The sequence below is a fragment of the Cyprinodon tularosa genome, unplaced genomic scaffold, assembly GCF_016077235.1.
Source record: "Cyprinodon tularosa strain WSP-4 unplaced genomic scaffold, ASM1607723v1 ctg1508, whole genome shotgun sequence".
In the NCBI taxonomy this organism is placed as follows: Eukaryota; Metazoa; Chordata; class Actinopteri; order Cyprinodontiformes; family Cyprinodontidae; genus Cyprinodon; species Cyprinodon tularosa.
Genome location: NW_024038341.1, coordinates 19,879 through 46,023, shown reverse-complemented (window position 1 = coordinate 46,023; position 26,145 = coordinate 19,879). Strand labels below are relative to the sequence as shown.

The 26,145-nt window shown below is 45.1% G+C and overlaps 2 protein-coding genes across 4 annotated transcripts; one reads left to right on the top strand and one right to left on the bottom strand.

Annotated features, from left to right (window-relative positions):
* Positions 1–286: 286 nt before the first annotated feature.
* Positions 287–15,661, bottom strand: LOC119779753 (WD repeat-containing protein 91-like). Of its 2 annotated transcripts, XM_038279530.1 has the most exons (7): positions 15,507–15,661; positions 5,682–5,811; positions 5,414–5,593; positions 5,129–5,336; positions 4,930–5,012; positions 2,302–2,411; positions 287–494 (listed from the first exon to the last, which is right to left on the bottom strand). In XM_038279530.1, the coding sequence occupies exons 2-7, from the start codon at positions 5,802–5,804 to the stop codon at positions 305–307; spliced, it is 894 nt and encodes a 297-aa protein (XP_038135458.1). In that variant the 5' UTR covers positions 5,805–5,811; positions 15,507–15,661; the 3' UTR covers positions 287–304. The 2 variants fall into 2 exon arrangements, with proteins under 2 accessions (XP_038135458.1, XP_038135459.1); XM_038279531.1 differs by lacking the exon at positions 287–494 and having other exon boundaries at positions 2,298–2,411.
* A 2,467-nt stretch (positions 15,662–18,128) lies between these two features.
* On the top strand, positions 18,129–26,117 carry LOC119779754 (flagellar WD repeat-containing protein Pf20-like). 2 transcript variants are annotated; one of them, XM_038279532.1, is made up of 3 exons: positions 18,129–18,765; positions 25,471–25,593; positions 25,694–26,117. In XM_038279532.1, exons 1-3 carry the CDS (start codon positions 18,196–18,198, stop codon positions 25,853–25,855), a joined length of 855 nt encoding a protein of 284 aa, XP_038135460.1. In that variant the 5' UTR covers positions 18,129–18,195; the 3' UTR covers positions 25,856–26,117. The 2 variants fall into 2 exon arrangements, with proteins under 2 accessions (XP_038135460.1, XP_038135461.1); XM_038279533.1 differs by having other exon boundaries at positions 18,142–18,765; positions 25,467–25,593; positions 25,694–25,830.
* Positions 26,118–26,145: the final 28 nt, after the last annotated feature.

Here is a 26,145-nt window from a genome sequence, read left to right as displayed (position 1 = left end):
GTTTAATGGACTGGAACCACTGGACTGACTGTTTAATGGACTGGAACCACTGGACTGACTGTTTATTGGACTGGAACCACTGGACTGACTGGAACCACTGGACTGACTGGAACCACTGGACTGACTGTTTAATGGACTGGAACCACTGGACTGACTGTTTAATGGACTGGAACCACTGGACTGACTGTTTAATGGCGTTCTGGACAAACCAAAGAACTTCGTCACAAAGTTAAAACATAATCAAAATAACACAGATGAGAACCTTTGTAATAAATAAGCTAAATAATAATTGTTGACATCATAATTAAGCCCCGCCCCCCACCTGACTGAGCGAGGTCTCCTTTTTGCCCACTGCTGTCTGGCTTGGAGAGGATCCCAGGGTAACAGGAGCTGCTTTCCCTGGAGTGCGTTTTCCTTGAGGCAGGAATGTGGAGAAGAAGTTCCTGGACGGGGTGGTGGAGGCGCTGGAGGATCTCTGACTCGACACCAAGTCCCTGAAACCCAGACAGAAACAGGTTCACTCACAAGTTAAACAGGTTATAATGGAGAACTGGAACCTGTTGGACCAGTTCTTGGTTTGGACGTTAATAACTCCAGATCTTTTTAATTCTCAGTTTTTATACTTTCATCTTGATATTCTTGTTATTTATTGATTATACTCTAATTGTGGAACCGTGACGGTTCCTGAAGGTCACTGAAGGTGATCAGATCCAAATGAGTTTCCTCATTAGACTGGAGGACGGTCAGACTGGGAACCAGTTGGTTCTTCACTGGTCTGGATCAGTTCTGTGGTTCTTCTGACCCACCTTCTACTTCACAAAGAACCAGCCCCAGTGATTAACGCTTGGCGTAGATGTTTGCTGGTCCGATTCAGGAAGGTTCTGGATGAACCATCCCATCCTGAGCTGGACTCTGCAGGGCGCTCACTGACCGACCAGGATTACAGTTCATCAGCTGAATGCTTTATTTGGCAGAATCATCACAGTTTAAACAGCAGCAATAAATTAGCAGCAACAGTTAATTATTCATAAACTAACAAGTCACTATTATATCATGACATGAAGCCAGAATTCAAATCTTCTGAAAAGGCGACTCTGTGGGAATTTTATTCTCCTTCAAAGAACAGATAAATAAACCGGATCTGATGATGAGAGTCTGGCTCTGAATCACTAACATCCAGGAAATCACTTTCCTTCCCAAACTAAGAGTAAAAAGCTGAATAAATTCTCTATTTTTATCGCCGTAAGAAACGGTTCAGGGAAATGTCTTGGCCGACATGTCAACGCTAAACGTAAAATAATACAACAGCTGCTGTAAGTTTAATTTAAAGCCACTTCAGGTAAAATGGAGCAAAGGTTAATAAACAAATAAAAAATTATTAATTTTAAATAAACATTCCATTCCAGAGGATAAAAGCATTCACCGTAACGTTTAAAGCTAAGAAAATTTGGAAACACTTCCTGGTTTTTTAAGTGACTCTAAAAGATGCTGGTTGCTAAGCAACAATCAGATTAGCTTAAAGGCTTGATTGTGATGGCTGCGGGTCAGACGGCTCATCACTTCGCCCAAAACATTTAGTTATTGATGAAAAGAAGACTTTTTTTAAAAGCAATTTTTATTTCTAAACATATTTTAGTCTCCTTGATTAGACTTGGAAACAAAGTTTAATCAATTAGAGTCAGAATTAGCACAAAAGCATCATGCTAACTGAAGTCAATTAACAGAAATGCTAAAGCAGCAGCATTGAAGGTCAGTTCTAACAACATTAAAACAGAAATTTAATACTTAAAATCTCAAAGTAAAGCTTTAGCACTAAAGCTGAACGTAAACAAAGAGAAGGATTACTAAACGTTTCCACAGAAGCTACTAAAAAATATGAACGCTTAAAATAGAGAAGAAAAAGAAACGCTATGAAGATTGGAACTAAATATAACAGCAAAAACTTTAGCATTTAATGTTGATAATATCAGCACTAGCATAAAAGATAAATGCTAAGGTTAAGCTAACTGAAGCATAAAAGGTGAATCATTTAAACAGTGAAAACTGTTGAAAACAACATTAAAGAGTAATTAATTTAGAGGTGAAGCTTATTCCTGCAGCTAACAACCTTAGCATCAAAGTAAAATGCCAGGATTAGCCCATTAATGAGAAGAAAATTAGCCTTTCAGCTAAAACTCATTAGCACTGATGCCAATGGTAGGCTTCTTTGGAACCTTTTCAGCTCTTTAACCAAAGATGGCTGCCGACTCAGAGACAGGAAGTGAGATGTGCTGCAGTCAGAGAGAGATCTTAGAGGCTCACAACTCAGTGTCTCCCAGGCGGTCCATGTTCTGGACATACAGCGGCAGCTTATGCTGGACCATCTGGTCTCCATCCTTCTGCTCCCTGCTCTCCGTCTGCAGGGCAAAAATCTGCAAAAAGGAAAGAGCATTCATTAACCCGACGCCAGCCTGAGAGAGCATTCATTAACCCAACGCCAGCCTGAGAGAGCATTCATTAACCCAACGCCAGCCTGAGAGAGCATTCATTAACCCAACGCCAGGCTGAGAGAGCATTCATTAACCCGACACCAGCCTGAGAGAGCATTCATTAACCAAACGCCAGGCTGAGAGAGCATTCATTAACCCGACGCCAGCCTGAGAGAGCATTCATTAACCCAACGCCAGGCTGAGAGAGCATTCATTAACCCGACGCCAGCCTGAGAGAGCATTCATTAACCCGACGCCAGCCTGAGAGAGCATTCATTAACCAAACGCCAGGCTGAGAGGGCATTCATTAACCCGACGCCAGCCTGAGAGAGCATTCATTAACCCAACGCCATTAACCCGACGCCAGCCTGAGAGAGCATTCATTAACCCGACGCCAGCCTAAGAGAGCATTCATTAACCCGACGCCAGGCTGAGAAAGCATTCATAAACCTGACGCCAGGCTGAGAGAGCATTCATTAACCCATCGCCAGCCGGAGAGAGCATTCATTAACCCGACGCCAGCCTGAGAGAGCATTCATTAACCCGACGCCAGCCTAAGAGAGCATTCATTGACCCAACGCCAGCCTGAGAGAGCATTCATTAACCCGACGCCAGCCTAAGAGAGCATTCATTAACCCGACGCCAGGCTGAGAGAGCATTCATTAACCCATCGCCAGCTGGAGAGAGCATTCATTAACCCGACGCCAGCCTGAGAGAGCATTCATTAACCCGACGCCAGCCTAAGAGAGCATTCATTAACCCGACACCAGGCTGAGAAAGCATTCATAAACCCGACGCCAGGCTGAGAAAGCATTCATTAACCTGACGCCAGCCTAAGAGAGCATTCATTAACCCGACGCCAGGCTGAGAGAGCATTCATTAACCAAACGCCAGGCTGAGAGGGCATTCATTAACCCGACGCCAGCCTGAGAGAGCATTCATTAACCCAACGCCATTAACCCGACGCCAGCCTGAGAGAGCATTCATTAACCCGACGCCAGCCTAAGAGAGCATTCATTAACCCGACGCCAGGCTGAGAAAGCATTCATAAACCCGACGCCAGGCTGAGAGAGCATTCATTAACCCATCGCCAGCCGGAGAGAGCATTCATTAACCCGACGCCAGCCTGAGAGAGCATTCATTAACCCGACGCCAGCCTAAGAGAGCATTCATTAACCCGACGCCAGGCTGAGAAAGCATTCATAAACCCGACGCCAGGCTGAGAAAGTATTCATTAACCTGACGCCAGCCTAAGAGAGCATTCATTAACCCGACGCCAGGCTGAGAGAGCATTCATTAACCCGACCCCAGGCTGAGAGAGCATTCATTAACCCGACCCCAGGCTGAGAGAGCATTCATTAACCAGACGCCAGCCTGAGAGAGCATTTATGAACCCGACCCCAGGCTGAGAGAGCATTCATTAACCCGACGCCAGGCTGAGAAAGCATTCATTAACCCGACGCCAGGCTGAGAGAGCATTCATTAACCCGACGCCAGCCTGAGAGAGCATTCATTAACCCATCGCCAGCCTGAGAGAGCATTCATTAACCCATCGCCAGCCTGAGAGAGCATTCATTAACCCGACACCAGCCTGAGAGAGCATTCATTAACCCGACCCCAGGCTGAGGGTGCATTCATTAACCCGACGCCAGCCTGAGAGAGCATTCATTAACCCGACGCCAGCCTGAGAGAGCATTCATTAACCCGACGCCAGCCTGAGAGCATTCATTAACCCAACGCCAGGCTGAGAGAGCATTCATTAACCCATCGCCAGCCTGAGAGAGCATTCATTAACCCATCGCCAGCCTGAGAGAGCATTCATTAACCCATCGCCAGCCTGAGAGAGCATTCATTAACCCATCGCCAGCCTGAGAGAGCATTCATTAACCCGACACCAGCCTGAGAGAGCATTCATTAACCCGACCCCAGGCTGAGAGTGCATTCATTAACCCGACACCAGCCTGAGAGAGCATTCATTAACCCGACCTCAGGCTGAGAGTGCATTCATTAACCCGACACCAGCCTGAGAGAGCATTCATTAACCCGACGCCAGCCTGAGAGAGCATTCATTAACCCATCGCCAGCCTGAGAGAGCATTCATTAACCCATCGCCAGCCTGAGAGAGCATTCATTAACCCATCGCCAGCCTGAGAGAGCATTCATTAACCCATCGCCAGCCTGAGAGAGCATTCATTAACCCATCGCCAGCCCATTTCCATCCTCCACAGCTGAGGGTCAGACATGGGATGGTGAGGAAGTGTGTGGCTCAGCCCTCAGAGTCTGCAGGCCCCAGTTACCAGGTCAAAGGTCATGACCTTGAACCAGCCTGGCCTCCTGGGAGTTTGAAGGAGCAGAAACCAGACGACCCAAAACCCAGAGGGACCGAAAGGATCCGAACCCAGCAGAACTCCTGTAGAGTGAAGGCCTAGTCAAAGCCCAGAGAACCCTGCTTCATGCTCACCGTCTGGCGCTGCTGTTCATTCTCCTCCATCAGGCTGGTCATCTTCTGGACTTCAGCATCAAAGCTCAGCAGGACGGGCTGAGGTGGAACCAAGTTAAGAACCAGAAACCAGCAGAACTTTGATCCTGCTGAGGAGAACCTATCCACATAAACAGACCTGATCTAGGATAAAAGCTCTAAGTGTGCAGCTGAAGGATATGGACACACTGGAAGAGGACGGACAGGAAGTTGTGCAGGGAGACCAGGAAGGTGTCGGCCCACTGCCGGGAGAAGTACGGGGCGAAGGCCGGGTTCTGCTCAGGAGCCGGGATGAAAGGCAGGACGAACCAGTCGCGCCACTCGGCCTGAGCCTGCAGCTCCAGCGCCTGTTTCTGGAAGAACTCCTGGGTCTTCTCCACGTTCCCTTTCTGCAGGATGAGAGACGGAGCAGAGCTCAGGTGGGAGCAGCGATCCGGCAGCTGCTACTGCAGCGCTCAGCTGGTACCTGGATGGTGTTGATGACATAGTAGCGGTACAGGCTGGTCCTCAGCTTGTTCACAGTGGGCCGGTAGACATCCTCCAGTCTGCAGAACAGGCGGCGGTCCAGATAGAGCCAGTACTCCTTCAGACCCGGCAGGTCGCAGCTCTGCACCAGCTGCTGCAGCTGATCGATGATTTTATCCACCTGGAGGAGCACAGACACCCCGTCAGCCTCCAACCGCTCACAGCAAACCGGTTCTGCTCAGGTTCTGCTTCCAGACGTTCCCGCTCACCCGGAAACCTTTCTCCTTGTCAGCTTTGATGTCGCTGTCCAGCTGTTTGAGCGTCCCGGTGAAGCCTCTGTAGATCAGGTACTCTCTGACGTGTTTGTCCGTCCGTTCCACCGCCGAGCCCATCCTGGCGCTGCCAAGGCAACGAGCACAAGTCAGTGGGGCATTTCCGTTTGGAACCAACAGATACGACTAATCGGCGGAGAAAACATTCCGTTTGGAACCGACAGATACGACTAATCGGCGGAGAAAACGTTCCGTTTGGAACCAACAGATACGACTAATAAGCAGAGAAAACGTTCCGTTTGGAACCAACAGATACGACTAATCGGCGGAGAAAACACTCCGTTTGGAACCGACAGATACGACTAATCGGCGGAGAAAACATCCCGTTTGGAACCAACAGATACGACTAATCGGCGGAGAAAACACTCCGTTTGGAACCAACAGATACGACTAATCGGCGGAGAAAACATTCCGTTTGGAACCGACAGATACGACTAATCGGCGGAGAAAACATTCCGTTTGGAACCGACAGATACGACTAATCGGCGGAGAAAACGTTCCGTTTGGAACCAACAGATACGACTAATAAGCAGAGAAAACGTTCCGTTTGGAACCAACAGATACGACTAATCGGCGGAGAAAACATTCCGTTTGGAACCGACAGATACGACTAATCGGCGGAGAAAACATTCCGTTTGGAACCAACAGATACGACTAATCGGCGGAGAAAACATTCCGTTTGGAACCAACAGATACGACTAATCGGCGGAGAAAACGTTCCGTTTGGAACCAACAGATACGACTAATAAGCAGAGAAAACGTTCCGTTTGGAACCGACAGATACGACTAATCGGCGGAGAAAACATTCCGTTTGGAACCGACAGATACGACTAATCGGCGGAGAAAACGTTCCATTTGGAACCGACAGATACGACTAATAAGCAGAGAAAACGTTCCGTTTGGAACCGACAGATACGACTAATCGGCGGAGAAAACGTTCCGTTTGGAACCGACAGATACGACTAATCGGCAAAAAAGGAAAAAAAAAAACCCCAACCCCCATCCAAATACAAAAACATTCCCTTTAACCCCCTAACCTAATTCCGGAGAAACCTTCCGTTTAAACCCAAAACCCCCCCCCTAATAAAGAAAACTCCTGGAAACCGCGTCCTAACGCAGAAAATTTTCCGGGGAACCCCCCTACACAATGCGGAAAAACGTTCCTTTAAACCCCGCAATCGACTTTTTCCCAAAAAACGTTCCATTTGGCCCCCAGTATTAATTAGCAGAGAAATTTGTTGGAAACCGACGAATACTTTTACGAGAAAACTTTCCCTTTTGGGAAAAACCCCGACAGATACGCCCTAATGGAAAAAAATTCCCTTTTAAAGACAGAAAACTTCCAAAAACGTCCAAAATTTGGAACCGACAGATACGACAAAAAAAAAGAAAACTTTCCTTTTTGGAAAAAAGGATAGACAATTTGGGAGAAAAAACTTCCTTTTGGGAAAACCCCGAAGTTTTTAAAATTTAAAAAAAGGGCAGGAAAGTTCCGTTTGGAACCAACAAAATAAAAATCGCGGAGAAAAGGGTTTCCTTTTTGGAACCGCAGATACGACTAATAAGAGGAAACGTTCCTTTTGGGAACCAAACAATATGACTAATGGGCGGAGGAAACTTTCCCCTTTTTTTGGAACCAACGAAGAAAAATGGGGAAAAAAGGAAAAAACATTTCCTTTTTGGAAACCCGAAGATAGGGGAAAATTTTCGGCGGGAAAACATTCCGTTTGGAACCCGCAGATTAAAATCGGGAGAAAAGTTTTTTTGGAACCCGACAAAAACGACTAAAAGCAGAGAAAACATTCCTTTGGAACCAAAACAGATACACAAATTTGGGGGAGAAAACGTTCCTTTTGGAACCCCCGATACACTAATCGGGAAGAAAACATTCCTTTTTTGGAAAACCCGACAGATACACAACCCCGGAGAAAAAGTTCCGTTTGGAACCAACAGATACGACAAAAGCGAGAAAACTTTCCCCTTTGGGGGAACCCGACAGTACACAATGGGGAAGGGAAAACTTTTCCTTTGGAACCGACAGATACACAAATCGGGGGGGAAAAAAAATTTTTCCCGTTTGGAACCACGAACAAACCAAATAAGCAGAAAAACTTTCCGGGAACCGAAAAAAGAAAAACGACTAATCGGCCGGGGAAGAAAACGTTCCTTTTGGGAAACCGACAGAAACGACTAAAAGCAAAAGAAAACGTTCCGTTTGGAAACCACAGAAAAGACTAATCGCAGAGAAAACTTCCGTTTGGAACGACAGATACCTAATCGGAGAGAAAACGTTGTTTGGAACCGAAATCACTTCACAAGAAAACTTTTTCCTTTTTTTTTGAACCGGCCGATACGACTAATAACAAGAAAAAAGTTCCTTTTGGAACCGACAGATCGCTAATAACCAGAGAAAACGTTCCTTTTTGGAACCACGAAACGACTAATAAGCGGGGAAAAAACGTTCCTTTTGGGAAACCGCAGATACGACTAATAAGCGAGAAAACTTTTCCGTTTGGAACCGACAAATGACAATGGGCGGGGGAAACGTTCCGTTTGGAACCAACAATCACAAACGGGGGGAAAAAAAGTTCCGTTTGGAACCCCGACAGATACGACTAATAAGCAGAGAAAAAACGTTCCTTTTTGGAACCAACAGAAAAACGACAATCGGGGGAGGAAATTTCCGTTTGGAACCAAAAACGATACGACAATCGGCGGAAAAAAACGTTCCATTTGGAAACCGAAGATAAACAATAAGCAGAGAAAACTTTCCGTTTGGAACCAACAGATAACAATAAGCGGAGAAAACGTTCCGTTTGGAACCACAGAAACGACTAATCGGCGAAAAAACATTCCTTTTTCCCAGTTTAACAATAATTTTCCCCCGGGGGGAAAAAATTTTCCTTTGGAACCCGTAAGACTAAATCCCGGGGGAAAAACTTTTTTCCATTTGGAACCGCGATATCGCTAATAAAGCAGAGAAAACTTTTCCGTTTGGAACCAACAGATACGCTAACGGCGGAGAAAACGTTTCCTTTTGGAACCGCAGATAGCTAATCGGCTAGAAAACATTACTTTTTTGGAACGAAAATACATAACAGCGGGAAAACTTTCCCGTTTGGAAAAAAACAATACACAAATAAGCAGAGAAAAACGTTCCTTTTGGGAAAACCGACAGATAACAAAATCAGGGGGAAAAAAACATTCCGTTTGGAACCGACAGAATCCATTTTCCCCTTCCCGCGAGGGGGCCCCCCCCCCGAAAAAGGCCTTTTAAAAAAAACACTTTGGCCCCTTTTAACCCAAAAAAACTTTGGTTTGGAACCCCCTACGACTAACGGCGGAGAAAACGTTCCTTTTTGGAACCCAAAAGTACGACTAAAAAGCAAAAAAGTTCCGTTTGGAACCGACAGATACGACTAAATCGGCGAAAAAAACGTTCCATTTGGAACCGACGATATGACAATTTTAGCAGAGAAAACTTTCCGTTTGGAACCGACAGATATGACTAATTAGCAGAAAAAAACCGTTCCTTTTGGGAACCACAAAAAACAACTAATCGGCCAAAAAAAACTTTCCTTTTGGAACCGACGATACGACTAATGGGCAGAAAAAACGTCCGTTTGGAACCCGCGTTACGAAATAAGCGAGAAAACTTCCGTTTGGAAAACCGACAATCGAAAATAAGCAAAAAAAACCGTTTTTTGGGAAACCGACAAATACAATGGGGGAGGAAACCCTTTGGAACCAAACAGATACCCAAAAAAATGGGCGGAAAAACGTTCCTTTTGGAACCGACAGATACGCTAATAACAAGAAAACGTTCCGTTTGGAACCAACAGATATGACTAATCGGCGGAGGAAAAGTTCCGTTTGGAACCGACGATACGACTAATCGGCAAAGAAAACTTTCCGTTTGGAAGAAAAAATTTACACAAATGGGCGGAGAAAAACATTCCGTTTGGAACCGACAATACGACTAAGGGCGGGGAAAACTTTCCCATTTGGAACCGACAGATACACTAAAAAGGAGAAAACATTCCGTTGGAACCAACGATACGACTAATCGGGGGAAAAACTTTCCTTTTGGGACCGCAGAAAAAACTAAATTTGGCAAAAAAACTTTTCCGTTTGGAACCGCAGATACGAAATCAGGGGAGAAAAAAAACTTCCTTTTGGAACCAACAGATACGACTATAAAAAAACAATTTTTTTCCGTTTAACCCGACTTACGGAAAAAACAAATCGGGAAGAAAACACCCCGTTTGAACCGACAAATACACTAATCAGCAGAAGGGAAAACTTTCCCTTTTTGGAACCGCAGTACGACTAAAAAGCGGGGGAAAAAAATTTTTTTCCCGTTTGGAACCGAAAATACGACAAAAAGGGGGGCGGGAGAAAACGTTTTTGGGGGAACCGCGATCGACTAATAAGCAAGAAAAACGCCCGTTTGGAACCCGCAATTTACGACAAATTTTGGCAGAGAAAATTCCGTTTGGAACGACAGATACAAACTATCGGCAAGAAAACTTTCCCTTTTGGAACCGACAGAACGACAAATTTTCAGAGAGAAAACATTCCCCGTTTGGAACCGACAGATACGACTAATAAGCAGGAAAAGTTCCTTTTAAAAACCAACAGATTACGGAATAATAACCGGGAAAAAAAACGTTCCTTTGGAACGACAGATACGACTAAAAAGCAGAGAAAACTTCCTTTGGAACCGACAGATAACTAAAATAAAAAAAGAGAAAATTTCCCGTTTGGAACCGACAATAAAAACTTTAATCGGCGGAAACGTTCCTTTGGGAAACCCAAACAATACGACTAATCGGGGGGAGAAAAATTCCCGTTTGGAACCAAAGATAGACTAATAAGCGGGAAAAACGTTCCGTTTGGCCCAAACAGATACGATAATCGGCGGAGGAAACTTCCCTTTTGGAACCAACAGATCGACTAATGGGCGGAAAAAACTTCCATTTGGAACCGACAGATAAAAAAAAAAGCAGAGAAAACTTTCCTTTTTGGACCAAACAATACGACTAAAAAGAAGAAAACGCCCTTTTGGAAACCCACAGATCGACTAAAAAGCAGAAAAACTTTCCGTTTGGAACCAACAGATAGACTAAAACAGAGGGAAAAAACTTTCCTTTGAAACCCGACGATTCGACAAATAAGCAAAGAAAAAACTTTCCCGTTTGGAACCCAGATAGACTAATGGGCGGAGGAAACGTTCCGTTTGGAACCAACAGATAGACTAATGGGCGGAGAAAAACGTTCCGTTTGGAAACCGACAGATAGACAAATAACAGAAAAACTTTCCGTTTGGAACCAACAGTTACGACAAGGGGCGGAGGAAACGTTCCGTTTGGGAACCAACAGAACGACAATCGGGGGGAAAAAACTTTCCCTTTTGGAACCCGACAGATACGACTAAAAACAGAAAAAAAATTTCCCCTTTGGAACCAGAAAACGCAATACAGGGGAAAAAGCCTTTTGGGGAACCGACAGATACGCTAAAAAACAAGAAAACTTTCCATTTGGAACCGAAGATACACAAAATAAGCAGAGAAAACTTTTCCATTTGGAACCGCAGATACCTAATAAGCAAGAAAACGTTCCTTGGAAAAACCGACAGATGACTAATCACGAGAAAACTTTCCTTTTTGGAACCAACAGAACACAAATCGGGGGAGAAAAACGTTCCATTTGGAACCGACAGTTTCGAAAATAAGCAGAGAAAAATTTTTTGGGAACCAAACAGAAGACTAATAACCAGAAAAACTTTCCGTTTGGAAAACCGACAGATATATAATAAGCAGAGAAAACGTTCCTTTGGAACCGACAGAACGACTAATAAAAAGAGAAAAGTTCCTTTTGGGAACCGACAGATACGACAAATAACCAGAGAAAACGTTCCGTTTGGGGAACCGACAGAACGACTAATAAAGGAAAACTTTCCTTTTGGGGGAAACCGCGATAGACTAATAACAAGAAAACTTTCCCGTTTGGAAACCCCGCGGGGATATGATAACGGCGAGGAAACGTTCCTTTTTTGGAAACCCAAAAACGATACACTAACGGCGGGAGAAAACTTTTCCTTTGGGAAACCGACAGATACGAAATAAAGAAGAAAACGTTCCGTTTGGAACCCAAACCCAAAATTTACGACTTCGGGGGGGAGGAAAGCCCGGTTTCCTTTTTGGAAACCAACAGATACGACTAATCGGCGGAGAAAACGTTCCGTTTGGAACCGACAGATACGACTAATCGGCAGAGAAAACATTCCGTTTGGAACCGACAGATACGACTAATCGGCGGAGAAAACATTCCGTTTGGAACCGACAGATACGACTAATCGGCGGAGAAAACGTTCCGTTTGGAACCGACAGATACGACTAATAAGCAGAGAAAACGTTCCGTTTGGAACCAACAGATACGACTAATCGGCGGAGAAAACGTTCCGTTTGGAACCGACAGATACGACTAATCGGCAGAGAAAACATTCCGTTTGGAACCGACAGATACGACTAATCAGCGGAGAAAACGTTCCGTTTGGAACCAACAGATACGACTAATCGGCGGAGAAAACGTTCCGTTTGGAACCAACAGATACGACTAATCGGCAGAGAAAACGTTCCGTTTGGAACCGACAGATACGACTAATCAGCGGAGAAAACGTTCCGTTTGGAACCAACAGATACGACTAATCGGCGGAGAAAACGTTCCGTTTGGAACCGACAGATACGACTAATCGGCGGAGAAAACGTTCCGTTTGGAACCGACAGATACGACTAATCGGCGGAGAAAACATTCCGTTTGGAACCGACAGATACGACTAATCGGCGGAGAAAACGTTCCGTTTGGAACCGACAGATACGACTAATAAGCAGAGAAAACGTTCCGTTTGGAACCAACAGATACGACTAATCGGCGGAGAAAACGTTCCGTTTGGAACCGACAGATACGACTAATCGGCGGAGAAAACATTCCGTTTGGAACCGACAGATACGACTAATCGGCGGAGAAAACGTTCCGTTTGGAACCGACAGATACGACTAATAAGCAGAGAAAACATTCCGTTTGGAACCGACAGATACGACTAATCGGCGGAGAAAACGTTCCGTTTGGAACCGACAGATACGACTAATCGGCGGAGAAAACGTTCCGTTTGGAACCAACAGATACGACTAATAAGCGGAGAAAACGTTCCGTTTGGAACCGACAGATACGACTAATAAGCAGAGAAAACGTTCCGTTTGGAACCGACAGATACGACTAATCGGCGGAGAAAACGTTCCGTTTGGAACCAACAGATACGACTAATCGGCGGAGAAAACGTTCCATTTGGAACCGACAGATACGACTAATAAGCAGAGAAAACTTTCCGTTTGGAACCAACAGATACGACTAATCGGCGGAGAAAACGTTCCGTTTGGAACCGACAGATACGACTAATCGGCGGAGAAAACATTCCGTTTGGAACCGACAGATACGACTAATCGGCGGAGAAAACGTTCCATTTGGAACCAACAGATACGACTAATAAGCAGAGAAAACGTTCCGTTTGGAACCGACAGATACGACTAATAAGCAATGAAAACGTTCCGTTTGGAACCGACAGATACGACTAATCGGCAGAGAAAACGTTCCGTTTGGAACCGACAGATACGACTAATCGGCAGAGAAAACGTTCCGTTTGGAACCGACAGATACGACTAATAAGCAGAGAAAACGTTCCGTTTGGAACCGACAGATACGACTAATAAGCAGAGAAAACGTTCCGTTTGGAACCGACAGATATGACTAATAAGCAGAGAAAACGTTCCGTTTGGAACCGACAGATACGACTAATAAGCGGAGAAAACGTTCCGTTTGGAACCGACAGATACGACTAATAAGCAGAGAAAACGTTCCGTTTGGAACCGACAGATACGACTAATCGGCGGAGAAAACGTTCCGTTTGGAACCGACAGATACGACTAATAAGCAGAGAAAACGTTCCGTTTGGAACCGACAGATACGACTAATCGGCAGAGAAAACGTTCCGTTTGGAACCGACAGATATGACTAATCGGCGGAGAAAACGTTCCGTTTGGAACCGACAGATACGACTAATAAGCAGAGAAAACGTTCCGTTTGGAACCGACAGATACGACTAATCGGCAGAGAAAACGTTCCGTTTGGAACCGACAGATACGACTAATCGGCAGAGAAAACGTTCCGTTTGGAACCGACAGATACGACTAATAAGCAGAGAAAACGTTCCGTTTGGAACCGACAGATACGACTAATAAGCAGAGAAAACATTCCGTTTGGAACCGACAGATACGACTAATCGGCAGAGAAAACGTTCCGTTTGGAACCGACAGATACGACTAATAAGCGGAGAAAACGTTCCGTTTGGAACCGACAGATACGACTAATAAGCAGAGAAAACGTTCCGTTTGGAACCGACAGATACGACTAATCGGCGAAGAAAACATTCCGTTTGGAACCGACAGATACGACTAATAAGCGGAGAAAACGTTCCGTTTGGAACCGACAGATACGACTAATCGGCGGAGAAAACGTTCCGTTTGGAACCGACAGATACGACTAATCGGCAGAGAAAACATTCCGTTTGGAACCGACAGATACGACTAATAAGCGGAGAAAACGTTCCGTTTGGAACCGACAGATACGACTAATAAGCAGAGAAAACGTTCCGTTTGGAACCGACAGATACGACTAATCAGCAGAGAAAACGTTCCGTTTGGAACCGACAGATACGACTAATAAGCAGAGAAAACGTTCCGTTTGGAACCGACAGATACGACTAATAAGCAGAGAAAACGTTCCGTTTGGAACCGACAGATACGACTAATCGGCGGAGAAAACGTTCCGTTTGGAACCGACAGATACGACTAATAAGCAGAGAAAACGTTCCGTTTGGAACCGACAGATACGACTAATCGGCAGAGAAAACGTTCCGTTTGGAACCGACAGATACGACTAATCAGCAGAGAAAACGTTCCGTTTGGAACCGACAGATACGACTAATCGGCAGAGAAAACGTTCCGTTTGGAACCAACAGATAGGACACATGGGTTCTTGGTGGTTCATGAAAGCTGTTCTAGCTGTCATGACATTTGTAAGATAGAGTTAGACAAATAACGTTAGTCTAAGTCTATAAAGTCTAAGTCTAAGCTAAACCACATCTTTATTTTAGTACAATGCTACACTGGCAATAACTGCTGCAATGCAGAATGAGCAATAACTATCTAACAGCCTGAGCAATAAGTATATATATATAATTCAATTCTATTCCGTTTATTTTTATAGCTCCAATTCACATCATGTCATCTGAAGGCTCTTTCCAGTTCAAGCAGATCTACAGAGCTTTATTGTAGAACATCTATATAAACAGCCATGCAAACGGCCTGTTTAATAACCATGGATAATAATCCTGCTATAATAATAATCTGTTCTATGGGGACGCCCTCTATATACTCTATATTTCCCATCATGCACCTCTTTCCTCCTTTGTCTCCTTCTTCTTCTCCTTCAATTAACTCAATAATTAATCTTCTGAACCATGAAGCTACCTCCACCTTACTCTCAGCTTTAACATAGATCTTCAGGCTCAGAAGTTCTGCAGTGTTTCTGCTGCAGTTTTTATTCGGACTCTCCTGGAACATCTGGACCGATCAGAGAAACTGCAGCCGGAGCTGGAGGCTCTGAGGCCGGTCAGGAGGAACCAGGTGATCCCGGTGATCTTACCTCCGTCAGCAGCAGCTGCTGGTTCCGCTCAGAAACAGAACAAGTAGAATTTCAGTTCTGAGCTGCTAATCAGAGCAGAAACTGCATCCAGGAACAGAAGAAGAAGAATCCTCCTCCTGCTGTTTCTTTCCGCCTGATCACATGATGCAGTCACGTGACCACCGCGCGCCCCCTGAAAAAGGTTCCCGCAGGTTTTCTTTGGGTTCATCTAGTTGGACTATTTCTATAAACTGATTCATTTCCCGTTGAAACTAATTATTCATCAAACTTTAGAGGAAAATAAAATCAGTTTAATGTTTTTTCTAACATCTAGATACTGATAATCGGATGATTTCATCAGAAAATAATCTGATTAGATTAAGAAAACAGGGCGGTCATGTCTCACCCACTGGGAGTGAGACTCACCCATCAGTGTCTTCACTCTCTCACTCCTTTTCTCCATCTTTTCACGCAAAAGAATGACGGACATTAAAACTCAACTCCATTCCAGTTATTTATATCTACAAATGCAATGCCGCGTTTTCAACACAACCTTAGTGCTGCTAACATACAGGGAGGAGCCGGGTTCAGATCCGGTCCGTATTTTTCCACCAGCACACCTGTTCACTGAGCCAGATATTGAAATAGCTGCAAATAGGTTACTACCAGGAAGGACATTTGATTTGATTTAATCTGGACTAAGATTATTCACTTTGTAAATGAATGAAGATTTGAGCGCTTTAGTAAATATGAATAAACTATATAGCAGCTGGCTTAAATAATCAATGTGAGAGTTTAGGATCCAACTGTTTATTTTCTCTACATCTACAGCTGTTTTTATTTATTTTATTTTTTTAATCAGTCTTTAATCCTTGTTTACTCTAATTTAGCCTCCTGGTTTAATCTCAGTTTAGTCCATGTTTTGCTCAGTTTATCTCCCGTTTGATTTTTGGACTAATTAAACCAACAGTAAACTAAACTCTTAAAGCTTTCAGGTTTGACTCACAAACCCAAAGGAGATCCACAACAGAAAAGATTGATTGCATTTTATTTTTCAAAAGATCAGCCAAGAAAAGACCAACTGCATCCAGAGAGGATGTGCAGAACAGCTCAGTTACCCTGAAACCACAGAGGAGAAACCAGAGGGATGCATTTAGGTCACAGGTTTAACTTTCTGAAGGACTGGTGGGGAAATCATTTCAATTCACTGATTATTTCAGTTAACTGATTTTTAGATTTTATTCAAGTATAATATGAGAAAAAAGTCAGAATTCTAAGATTAAAGTCAGAATTCTGAGGAAAAAAATATCAGAATCTGATCCGACTTTTTTCTCATATTATACTGAAGTAAAATGTGTTAACTTTCAGAAATGTTTTCAGTGGTCCTAATCCTGCTCCGTACTCTTTTCTAAATTAGATTTTGCTGCTTTTGAAGGAGGATAATCACTGATGTCGTTAAAATGGAAAACTTCCAATCAATCAATCCACATTTTTCTGGATGGATGAAAGTGAAATTGTTTGCATTCTAGGGAGGAATGATTTATTACTGTTGGCATCAGAATCAGCTGTTATTCATCCTTTTTTTTAATATACATTCATGTTTAACCGTCCATAAATATAAATATCAGTTTATTTTGGTTCTACTGTGTTCTTAACAAAAGGAAAGCTCAATAAACGTGTTTGAGCTCAATTTTGTAAAAAACAAACCCTGTTGAAGGCGTTAGTGTGGAGTAACTGTAGGCCCCCCCCATACCCACCAACTTTCACCAAAGTTACACCCTTTATTTATCTCCATTAAATGTTTAAAAAGTTAATTTCCATCATATCTACCAAAATGAAACCTCTACAGAAATGCTGTCGCATCAGAGAGAGTTTTTATAGAATCTACAGCCTCATAGGTCTGAATTTCCAATAGTAAAAATTAAATAAGATAATTAGGATTTTAATCCTTAGCCTATTACCAATAATCCAGTAATGACTCATTTGTTTCACGTTATTTATTTTACTTGAGTTGCATAGAATTATTAATAAACAGTTTAGAGTAATTTCCCTCTGCGATTATTAAAGTCTGATTCTGATTATTCAGTATTTTGTGGGACTAATACTTTTATTTCAATTCTCTAAAAATCACCAGATTATAAAAAATGATGTATGTTGTGTGAAAATGTTCCACATAACTGCGGATCACTTCTTTTTATTCAGTAACGTTTGTTTCAGTTAAATCCTCAGAGTCTGACACGGTTTCCTCTCCAACGATTTTAAAATCTCGATCCAAGGTTTGCTGAAAAGTTGGCAGCCCTGAGAAAGTGAAGCAAACATACGGTTCATTTCTAAAGCTCTGGTTAGATATTTCTATTTTATATGAAAACATATTCTAGTGATGCTAAAGAGTGACATGGGTTACCATGGTTACAGAGTGAAACGCTGCATTAATTAACATTTTTATTAATTTCCTTATAAAACTGAAATGACTGAACCATGAAATCCCAGAGAAATATTCAATTTAGTATTTATGGAGAAAAGGGAGAAAATAGAAGAGAAAACATAGAACAGAAAACATAGAACTGTTTTTAGCGTTTGAAATGTTCAGACACTTTAACTGAAATAAACAGTTAATGATAAACTCCTCCTGACGCGTTGCCATGGTGACAGAGTAAGCAATGAACATGTGAAGGTGTTTCCATAGCGATGTGTAAACAAGTAGCAGAAAATGTTGGCAGGAAGAGACAGAGCGAAGGAGGAAGAGGAGAGGAAGGAGGAGAAAGAGGAGGAACCCAGCAGGAACCCGGAGGTTCTAGAGTCCATGGATGACGCTCTGAGGAACCTCCTATGCAGGCTGGGTCTGAGCCGCGCTGCCAGCAGCTTTGAGGTGGAGTGGTACGGCTCGGCTCGGACCTTCATCCCAGACGCCTGGACCCACAGGCGGCTCCTCCTGGAGGAGCTGGAGGCCGTCGGCAGGGACAGCCGGCTGCACAGGGAGGAGGTGCTGGAGGCGGAGCAGATCTTGGTCAGAATGCAGAGCGAGATCCGTTTCCGTCGGCTGCAGCAGCAGAAGGTCTGGGAGCAGAAAAGGAGTCTCCTTAGGGAACGCAGGCAGCTGCAGGAACATCTGGAGAACTCCCAGGAGGCGCTGAGGCAGCTGGAGGAGAAACACCAGGCAGCTCTGAGGAGCAAAGCTCTCCTCCACTTACAGAGACAGCGAATCCAGAACCTTCCAGAACCGGATCCCATCCAGGAGAAACCCAAGGAGAAGCTTCCACCAAAGAGCTTCTGCAGACGGGTGAGAGAGCCTAGAGGTTAGAGTCTAGATGTTAGAGCCTAGAGGTTAGAGCCTAGAGGTTAGAGTCTAGAGGGTAGAGTCTAGATGTTAGAGTCTAGATGTTAGAGTCTAGAGGGTAGAGCCTAGAAGTTAGAGCCTAGAGGGTAGAGCCTAGTGGGTAGAGCCTAGAGGGTAGAGTCTAGATGTTAGAGCCTAGAGGGTAGAGCCTAGTGGGTAGAGCCTAGAGGGTAGAGTCTAGAGGTTAGAGCCTAGATGTTAGAGCCTAGAGGGTAGAGCCTAGATGTTAGAGTCTAGATGTTAGAGCCTAGAGGGTAGAGCCTAGTGGGTAGAGCCTAGAGGGTAGAGTCTAGAGGTTAGAGCCTAGAGGTTAGAGCCTAGAGGTTAGAGCCTAGAGGTTAGAGTCTAGAGGGTAGAGTCTAGATGTTAGAGTCTAGAGGGTAGAGTCTAGATGTTAGAGCCTAGAGGGTAGAGTCTAGATGTTAGAGCCTAGAGGTTAGAGCCTAGAGGTTAGAGTCTAGAGGGTAGAGTCTAGATGTTAGAGTCTAGAGGGTAGAGTCTAGATGTTAGAGTCTAGAGGGTAGAGTCTAGATGTTAGAGCCTAGAGGTTAGAGCCTAGAGGTTAGAGTCTAGAGGGTAGAGTCTAGATGTTAGAGTCTAGAGGGTAGAGTCTAGATGTTAGAGCCTAGAGGGTAGAGTCTAGATGTTAGAGCCTAGAGGGTAGAGTCTAGTGGGTAGAGCCTAGTGGTTAGAGTCTAGATGTTAGAGCCTAGAGGGTAGAGCCTAGATGTTAGAGCCTAGAGGGTAGAGTCTAGATGTTAGAGCCTAGATGGTAGAGTCTAGATGTTAGAGCTTAGAGGGTAGAGTCTAGATGTTAGAGCCTAGAGGGTAGAGTCTAGTGGGTAGAGCCTAGTGGTTAGAGTCTAGATGTTAGAGCCTAGAGGGTAGAGCCTAGTGGGTAGAGCCTAGAGGGTAGAGTCTAGATGTTAGAGCCTAGAGGTTAGAGCCTAGAAGTTAGAGCCTAGAGGTTAGAGCCTAGATGTTAGAGCCTAGAGGGTAGAGCCTAGATGTTAGAGTCTAGATGTTAGAGCCTAGAGGGTAGAGCCTAGTGGGTAGAGCCTAGAGGGTAGAGTCTAGAGGGTAGAGTCTAGAGGTTAGAGCCTAGAGGTTAGAGCCTAGAGGTTAGAGCCTAGAGGTTAGAGTCTAGAGGGTAGAGTCTAGATGTTAGAGTCTAGAGGGTAGAGTCTAGATGTTAGAGCCTAGAGGGTAGAGTCTAGATGTTAGAGCCTAGAGGTTAGAGCCTAGAGGTTAGAGTCTAGAGGGTAGAGTCTAGATGTTAGAGTCTAGAGGGTAGAGTCTAGATGTTAGAGTCTAGAGGGTAGAGTCTAGATGTTAGAGCCTAGAGGTTAGAGCCTAGAGGTTAGAGTCTAGAGGGTAGAGTCTAGATGTTAGAGTCTAGAGGGTAGAGTCTAGATGTTAGAGCCTAGAGGGTAGAGTCTAGATGTTAGAGCCTAGAGGGTAGAGTCTAGTGGGTAGAGCCTAGTGGTTAGAGTCTAGATGTTAGAGCCTAGAGGGTAGAGCCTAGATGTTAGAGCCTAGAGGGTAGAGTCTAGATGTTAGAGCCTAGAGGGTAGAGTCTAGATGTTAGAGCCTAGTGGTTAGAGTCTAGATGTTAGAGCCTAGAGGGTAGAGCCTAGTGGGTAGAGCCTAGAGGGTAGAGTCTAGATGTTAGAGCCTAGAGGTTAGAGCCTAGAAGTTAGAGCCTAGAGGTTAGAGCCTAGATGTTAGAGCCTAGAGGGTAGAGCCTAGATGTTAGAGTCTAGATGTTAGAGCCTAGAGGGTAGAGCCTAGTGGGTAGAGCCTAGAGGGTAGAGTCTAGAGGGTAGAGTCTAGAGGTTAGAGCCTAGAGGTTAGAGCCTAGAGGTTAGAGCCTAGAGGTTAGAGTCTAGAGGGTAGAGTCTAGATGTTAGAGTCTAGAGGGTAGAGTCTAGATGTTAGAGCCTAGAGGGTAGAGTCTAGATGTTAGAGCCTAGAGGTTAGAGCCTAGAGGTTAGAGTCTAGAGGGTAGAGTCTAGATGTTAGAGTCTAGAGGGTAGAGTCTAGATGTTAGAGTCTAGAGGGTAGAGTCTAGATGTTAGAGCCTAGAGGTTAGAGCCTAGAGGTTAGAGTCTAGAGGGTAGAGTCTAGATGTTAGAGTCTAGAGGGTAGAGTCTAGATGTTAGAGCCTAGAGGGTAGAGTCTAGATGTTAGAGCCTAGAGGGTAGAGTCTAGTGGGTAGAGCCTAGTGGTTAGAGTCTAGATGTTAGAGCCTAGAGGGTAGAGCCTAGATGTTAGAGCCTAGAGGGTAGAGTCTAGATGTTAGAGCCTAGAGGGTAGAGTCTAGATGTTAGAGCCTAGAGGGTAGAGTCTAGATGTTAGAGCCTAGAGGGTAGAGTCTAGTGGGTAGAGCCTAGTGGTTAGAGTCTAGATGTTAGAGCCTAGAGGGTAGAGCCTAGTGGGTAGAGCCTAGAGGGTAGAGTCTAGATGTTAGAGCCTAGAGGTTAGAGCCTAGAAGTTAGAGCCTAGAGGTTAGAGCCTAGATGTTAGAGCCTAGAGGGTAGAGCCTAGATGTTAGAGTCTAGAAGTTAGAGCCTAGAGGTTAGAGCCTAGATGTTAGAGCCTAGAGGGTAGAGCCTAGATGTTAGAGTCTAGATGTTAGAGCCTAGAGGGTAGAGCCTAGTGGGTAGAGCCTAGAGGGTAGAGTCTAGATGTTAGAGTCTAGAGGGTAGAGTCTAGATGTTAGAGCCTAGAGGGTAGAGTCTAGATGTTAGAGCCTAGAGGTTAGAGCCTAGAGGTTAGAGTCTAGAGGGTAGAGTCTAGATGTTAGAGTCTAGAGGGTAGAGTCTAGATGTTAGAGTCTAGAGGGTAGAGTCTAGATGTTAGAGCCTAGAGGTTAGAGCCTAGAGGTTAGAGTCTAGAGGGTAGAGTCTAGATGTTAGAGTCTAGAGGGTAGAGTCTAGATGTTAGAGCCTAGAGGGTAGAGTCTAGATGTTAGAGCCTAGAGGGTAGAGTCTAGTGGGTAGAGCCTAGTGGTTAGAGTCTAGATGTTAGAGCCTAGAGGGTAGAGCCTAGATGTTAGAGCCTAGAGGGTAGAGCCTAGTGGGTAGAGTCTAGTGGGTAGAGCCTAGAGGGTAGAGTCTAGTGGGTAGAGCCTAGTGGTTAGAGTCTAGATGTTAGAGCCTAGAGGTTAGAGCCTAGAGGTTAGAGCCTAGAGGGTAGAGTCTAGATGTTAGAGCCTAGAGGTTAGAGCCTAGAGGTTAGAGTCTAGAGGGTAGAGCCTAGATGTTAGAGCCTAGAGGGTAGAGTCTAGATGTTAGAGCCTAGAGGGTAGAGTCTAGATGTTAGAGCCTAGAGGGTAGAGTCTAGATGTTAGAGCCTAGAGGGTAGAGTCTAGTGGGTAGAGCCTAGTGGTTAGAGTCTAGATGTTAGAGCCTAGAGGGTAGAGCCTAGATGTTAGAGCCTAGAGGGTAGAGCCTAGTGGGTAGAGTCTAGTGGGTAGAGCCTAGAGTGTAGAGTCTAGTGGGTAGAGCCTAGTGGTTAGAGTCTAGATGTTAGAGGGTAGAGCCTAGATGTTAGAGCCTAGAGGTTAGAGCCTAGAAGTTAGAGCCTAGATGTTAGAGCCTAGAGGTTAGAGCCTAGAGGGTAGAGTCTAGACGTTAGAGTCTAGATGTTAGAGCCTAGAGGGTAGAGTCTAGATGTTAGAGCCTAGAAGGTAGAGCCTAGTGGGTAGAGTCTAGTGGGTAGAGTCTAGATGTTAGAGCCTAGAGGGTAGAGTCTAGTGGGTAGAGCCTAGAGGGTAGAGTCTAGTGGGTAGAGTCTAGTGGGTAGAGTCTAGATGTTAGAGCCTAGAGGGTAGAGCCTAGATGTTAGAGCCTAGAGGGTAGAGCCTAGTGGGTAGAGTCTAGTGGGTAGAGTCTAGATGTTAGAGCCTAGAGGGTAGAGTCTAGTGGGTAGAGCCTAGAGGGTAGAGTCTAGTGGGTAGAGCCTAGATGTTAGAGCCTAGAGGGTAGAGCCTAGTGGGTAGAGTCTAGTGGGTAGAGTCTAGATGTTAGAGCCTAGAGGGTAGAGTCTAGTGGGTAGAGTCTAGATGTTAGAGCCTATAGGGTAGAGCCTAGATGTTAGAGCCTAGAAGGTAGAGCCTAGTGGGTAGAGTCTAGATGTTAGAGCCTAGAGGGTAGAGTCTAGATGTTAGAGCCTAGAAGGTAGAGCCTAGTGGGTAGAGTCTAGTGGGTAGAGTCTAGATGTTAGAGCCTAGAGGGTAGAGCCTTGATGTTAGAGCCTAGAGGGTAGAGCCTAGTGGGTAGAGTCTAGTGGGTAGAGTCTAGATGTTAGAGCCTAGAGGGTAGAGTCTAGTGGGTAGAGCCTAGAGGGTAGAGTCTAGTGGGTAGAGCCTAGTGGTTAGAGTCTAGATGTTAGAGCCTAGAGGGTAGAGCCTAGATGTTAGAGCCTAGAGGTTAGAGCCTAGAAGTTAGAGCCTAGATGTTAGAGCCTAGAGGTTAGAGCCTAGAGGGTAGAGTCTAGAGGTTAGAGTCTAGATGTTAGAGCCTAGAGGGTAGAGTCTAGATGTTAGAGCCTAGAAGTTAGAGCCTAGAGGTTAGAGCCTAGTGGTTAGAGCCTAGATGTTAGAGCCTAGAGGGTAGAGCCTAGAAGTTAGAGCCTAGAGGTTAGAGCCTAGAGGGTAGAGTCTAGTGGGTAGAGCCTAGAGGGTAGAGTCTAGTGGGTAGAGCCTAGTGGTTAGAGTCTAGATGTTAGAGCCTAGAGGGTAGAGCCTAGATGTTAGAGCCTAGAGGTTAGAGCCTAGAAGTTAGAGCCTAGATGTTAGAGCCTAGAGGTTAGAGCCTAGAGGGTAGAGTCTAGAGGTTAGAGTCTAGATGTTAGAGCCTAGAGGGTAGAGTCTAGATGTTAGAGCCTAGAAGTTAGAGCCTAGAGGTTAGAGCATAGTGGTTAGAGCCTAGATGTTAGAGCCTAGAGGGTAGAGCCTAGAAGTTAGAGCCTAGAGGTTAGAGCCTAGAGGGTAGAGTCTAGTGGTTAGAGCCTAGTGGTTAGAGCCTAGAGGTTAGAGCCTAGTGGTTAGAGCCTAGTGGTTAGAGCCTAGATATTAGAGCCTAGAGGTTAGAGCCTAGAAGTTAGAGCCTAGAGATTAGAGCCTAGAGGGTAGAGTCTAGAGGTTAGAGTCTAGATGTTAGAGCCTAGAGGGTAGAGTCTAGATGTTAGAGCCTAGAAGTTAGAGCCTAGAGGTTAGAGCCTAGAGGGTAGAGTCTAGAGGTTAGAGTCTAGATGTTAGAGCCTAGAGGGTAGAGTCTAGATGTTAGAGCCTAGAAGTTAGAGCCTAGTGGTTAGAGCCTAGATGTTAGAGCCTAGAGGGTAGAGCCTAGATGTTAGAGCCTAGAGGTTAGAGCCTAGAAGTTAGAGCCTAGAAGTTAGAGCCTAGTGGTTAGAGCCTAGTGGTTAGAGCCTAGAAGTTAGAGCCTAGTGGTTAGAGCCTAGTGGTTAGAGCCTAGTGGTTAGAGCCTAGAGGTTAGAGCCTAGTGGTTAGAGCCTAGTGGTTAGAGCCTAGAGATTAGAGCCTAGAGGTTAGAGCCTAGAGGGTAGAGCCTAGAGATTAGAGCCTAGAGGTTAGAGCCTAGAGGTCAGAGCCTAGTGGTTAGAGCCTAGTGGTTAGAGCCTAGTGGTTAGAGCCTAGTGGTTAGAGCCTAGAGATTAGAGCCTAGTGGTTAGAGTCTAGAGGTCAGAGCCTAGAGATTAGTGCCTAGTGGTTAGAGCATAGAGGTTAGAGCCTAGTGGTTAGAGGCTAGAGGTTAGAGCCTAGTGGTTAGAGCCTAGTGGTTAGAGCCTAGTGGTTAGAGCTTAGTGGTTAGAGCCTAGTGGTTAGAGCCTAGTGGTTAGAGCCTAGTGGTTAGAGCCTAGAGGTTAGAGCCTAGTGGTTAGAGCCTAGTGGTTAGAGCCTAATGGTTAGAGTCTAGAGGTCAGAGCCTAGAGATTAGAGCCTAGTGGTTAGAGCCTAGTGGTTAGAGCCTAGTGGTTAGAGCTTAGTGGTTAGAGCCTAGTGGTTAGAGCCTAGTGGTTAGAGCCTAGTGGTTAGAGCCTAGAGGTTAGAGCTTAGTGGTTAGAGCCTAGTGGTTAGAGCCTAATGGTTAGAGTCTAGAGGTCAGAGCCTAGAGATTAGAGCCTAGTGGTTAGAGCATAGAGGTTAGAGCCTAGTGGTTAGAGCCTAGAAGTTAGAGCCTAGTGGTTAGAGCCTAGAGGTTAGAGCCTAGTGGTTAGAGCCTAGAGGTTAGAGCCTAGAGGTTAGAGCCTAGAGGTTAGAGCCTAGAGGTTAGAGCTTAGTGGTTAGAGCTTAGTGGTTAGAGCCTAGTGGTTAGAGCCTAGAGGTTAGAGCTTAGTAGTTAGAGCTTAGTGGTTAGAGCCTAGTGGTTAGAGCCTAGTGGTTAGAGCCTAGTGGTTAGAGCAGTACACTTGTGCTCTGAGAAGGTTGCTAATTCCCGGTTCGATCCCCACAGACTGCCACTCTGGGTCCCTGAGCAAGACCCTCACCCCAGCACTGCTCCCCAGGAACTGCACAATGGCAGTCCACTGCTCCCTAAGGAGAAGGGTTAAATGCAGAGTGGATGTCGTTGCTTTGTGACAGTGGAATGACAATAAGGTTGAATTGTATTCTATTCTAGACAGAAAAACATCAGCAGGCTGTGGAGCCCTCAGGAGCCTCCAGCAGAAACCAGCTTCCAGTTGTCCAGCTCCACTATGGACCAGCAGCAGCTGGGAGCTGTGGGTTCTGCCTGGAGCAGAGAGAAGGTAGGATAGATGTTCTAGATCACACCTCTGGGCTCCTTCTCAGTCTGTAGAGCTTCAGGACAGCCTGGATCTGACCTGATGGTGCTTCTGCTGATCTCAGGTCAGGCAGAAGCTGCTGGGAGGAGCGGCTCACTCTGATTGGCCGTCAGGGATGCAGCTTCCACCCCAGCAGAGACTCTGGAGGGAAGCCAGCATCAGCTGCTGCATCAAACTGGGACCCATTAGGAAGCCGAACCGCCTGGTTCAGAATATTCATCCTTGATCTGATTTTAGATCCATGATTAAGAATAAAGGAAAATATTTCTATGAGGATGATGATGATCAGCAGTCTGTGAAGGTAGAGCTGCCCACAAAACCATCCAAAACACTTCACTGGTTCCACTGGGAGACAAATGATTCATTGATCGATTCAGGGTCAAACTCCTCATCCTCCATCTTCCTCCTGTCTCTAATCGTCTCTCAGGTAGGAACTCGTTCTCCTCCAGACTGATGTAGGAGTTTAGATCCATCAGTCAGCTGGTAGTGTCCCCCTAAATGACCTCATCTGTTCCT

What these genes read in the sequence shown, in the direction of transcription:
- LOC119779753 (XM_038279530.1), bottom strand. Translation starts at nt 5,804, where the DNA reads ATGGGCTCGGCGGTGGAACGGACGGACAAACACGTCAGAGAGTACCTG. An exon ending in ATGAACAGCAGCGCCAGACG is followed by an intron (nt 2,412 to 4,929) that starts GTGAGCATGAAG and finishes TCCTTTTTGCAG; the next exon opens with ATTTTTGCCCTGCAGACGGA. An exon ending in CGCCTGGGAGACACTGAGTT is followed by an intron (nt 495 to 2,301) that starts GTGAGCCTCTAA and finishes TCTGGGTTTCAG; the next exon opens with GGACTTGGTGTCGAGTCAGA.
- LOC119779754 (XM_038279532.1), top strand. Translation starts at nt 18,196, where the DNA reads ATGTTGGCAGGAAGAGACAGAGCGAAGGAGGAAGAGGAGAGGAAGGAG. An exon ending in CAAAGAGCTTCTGCAGACGG is followed by an intron (nt 18,766 to 25,470) that starts GTGAGAGAGCCT and finishes TATTCTAGACAG; the next exon opens with AAAAACATCAGCAGGCTGTG. An exon ending in CTGCCTGGAGCAGAGAGAAG is followed by an intron (nt 25,594 to 25,693) that starts GTAGGATAGATG and finishes TGCTGATCTCAG; the next exon opens with GTCAGGCAGAAGCTGCTGGG.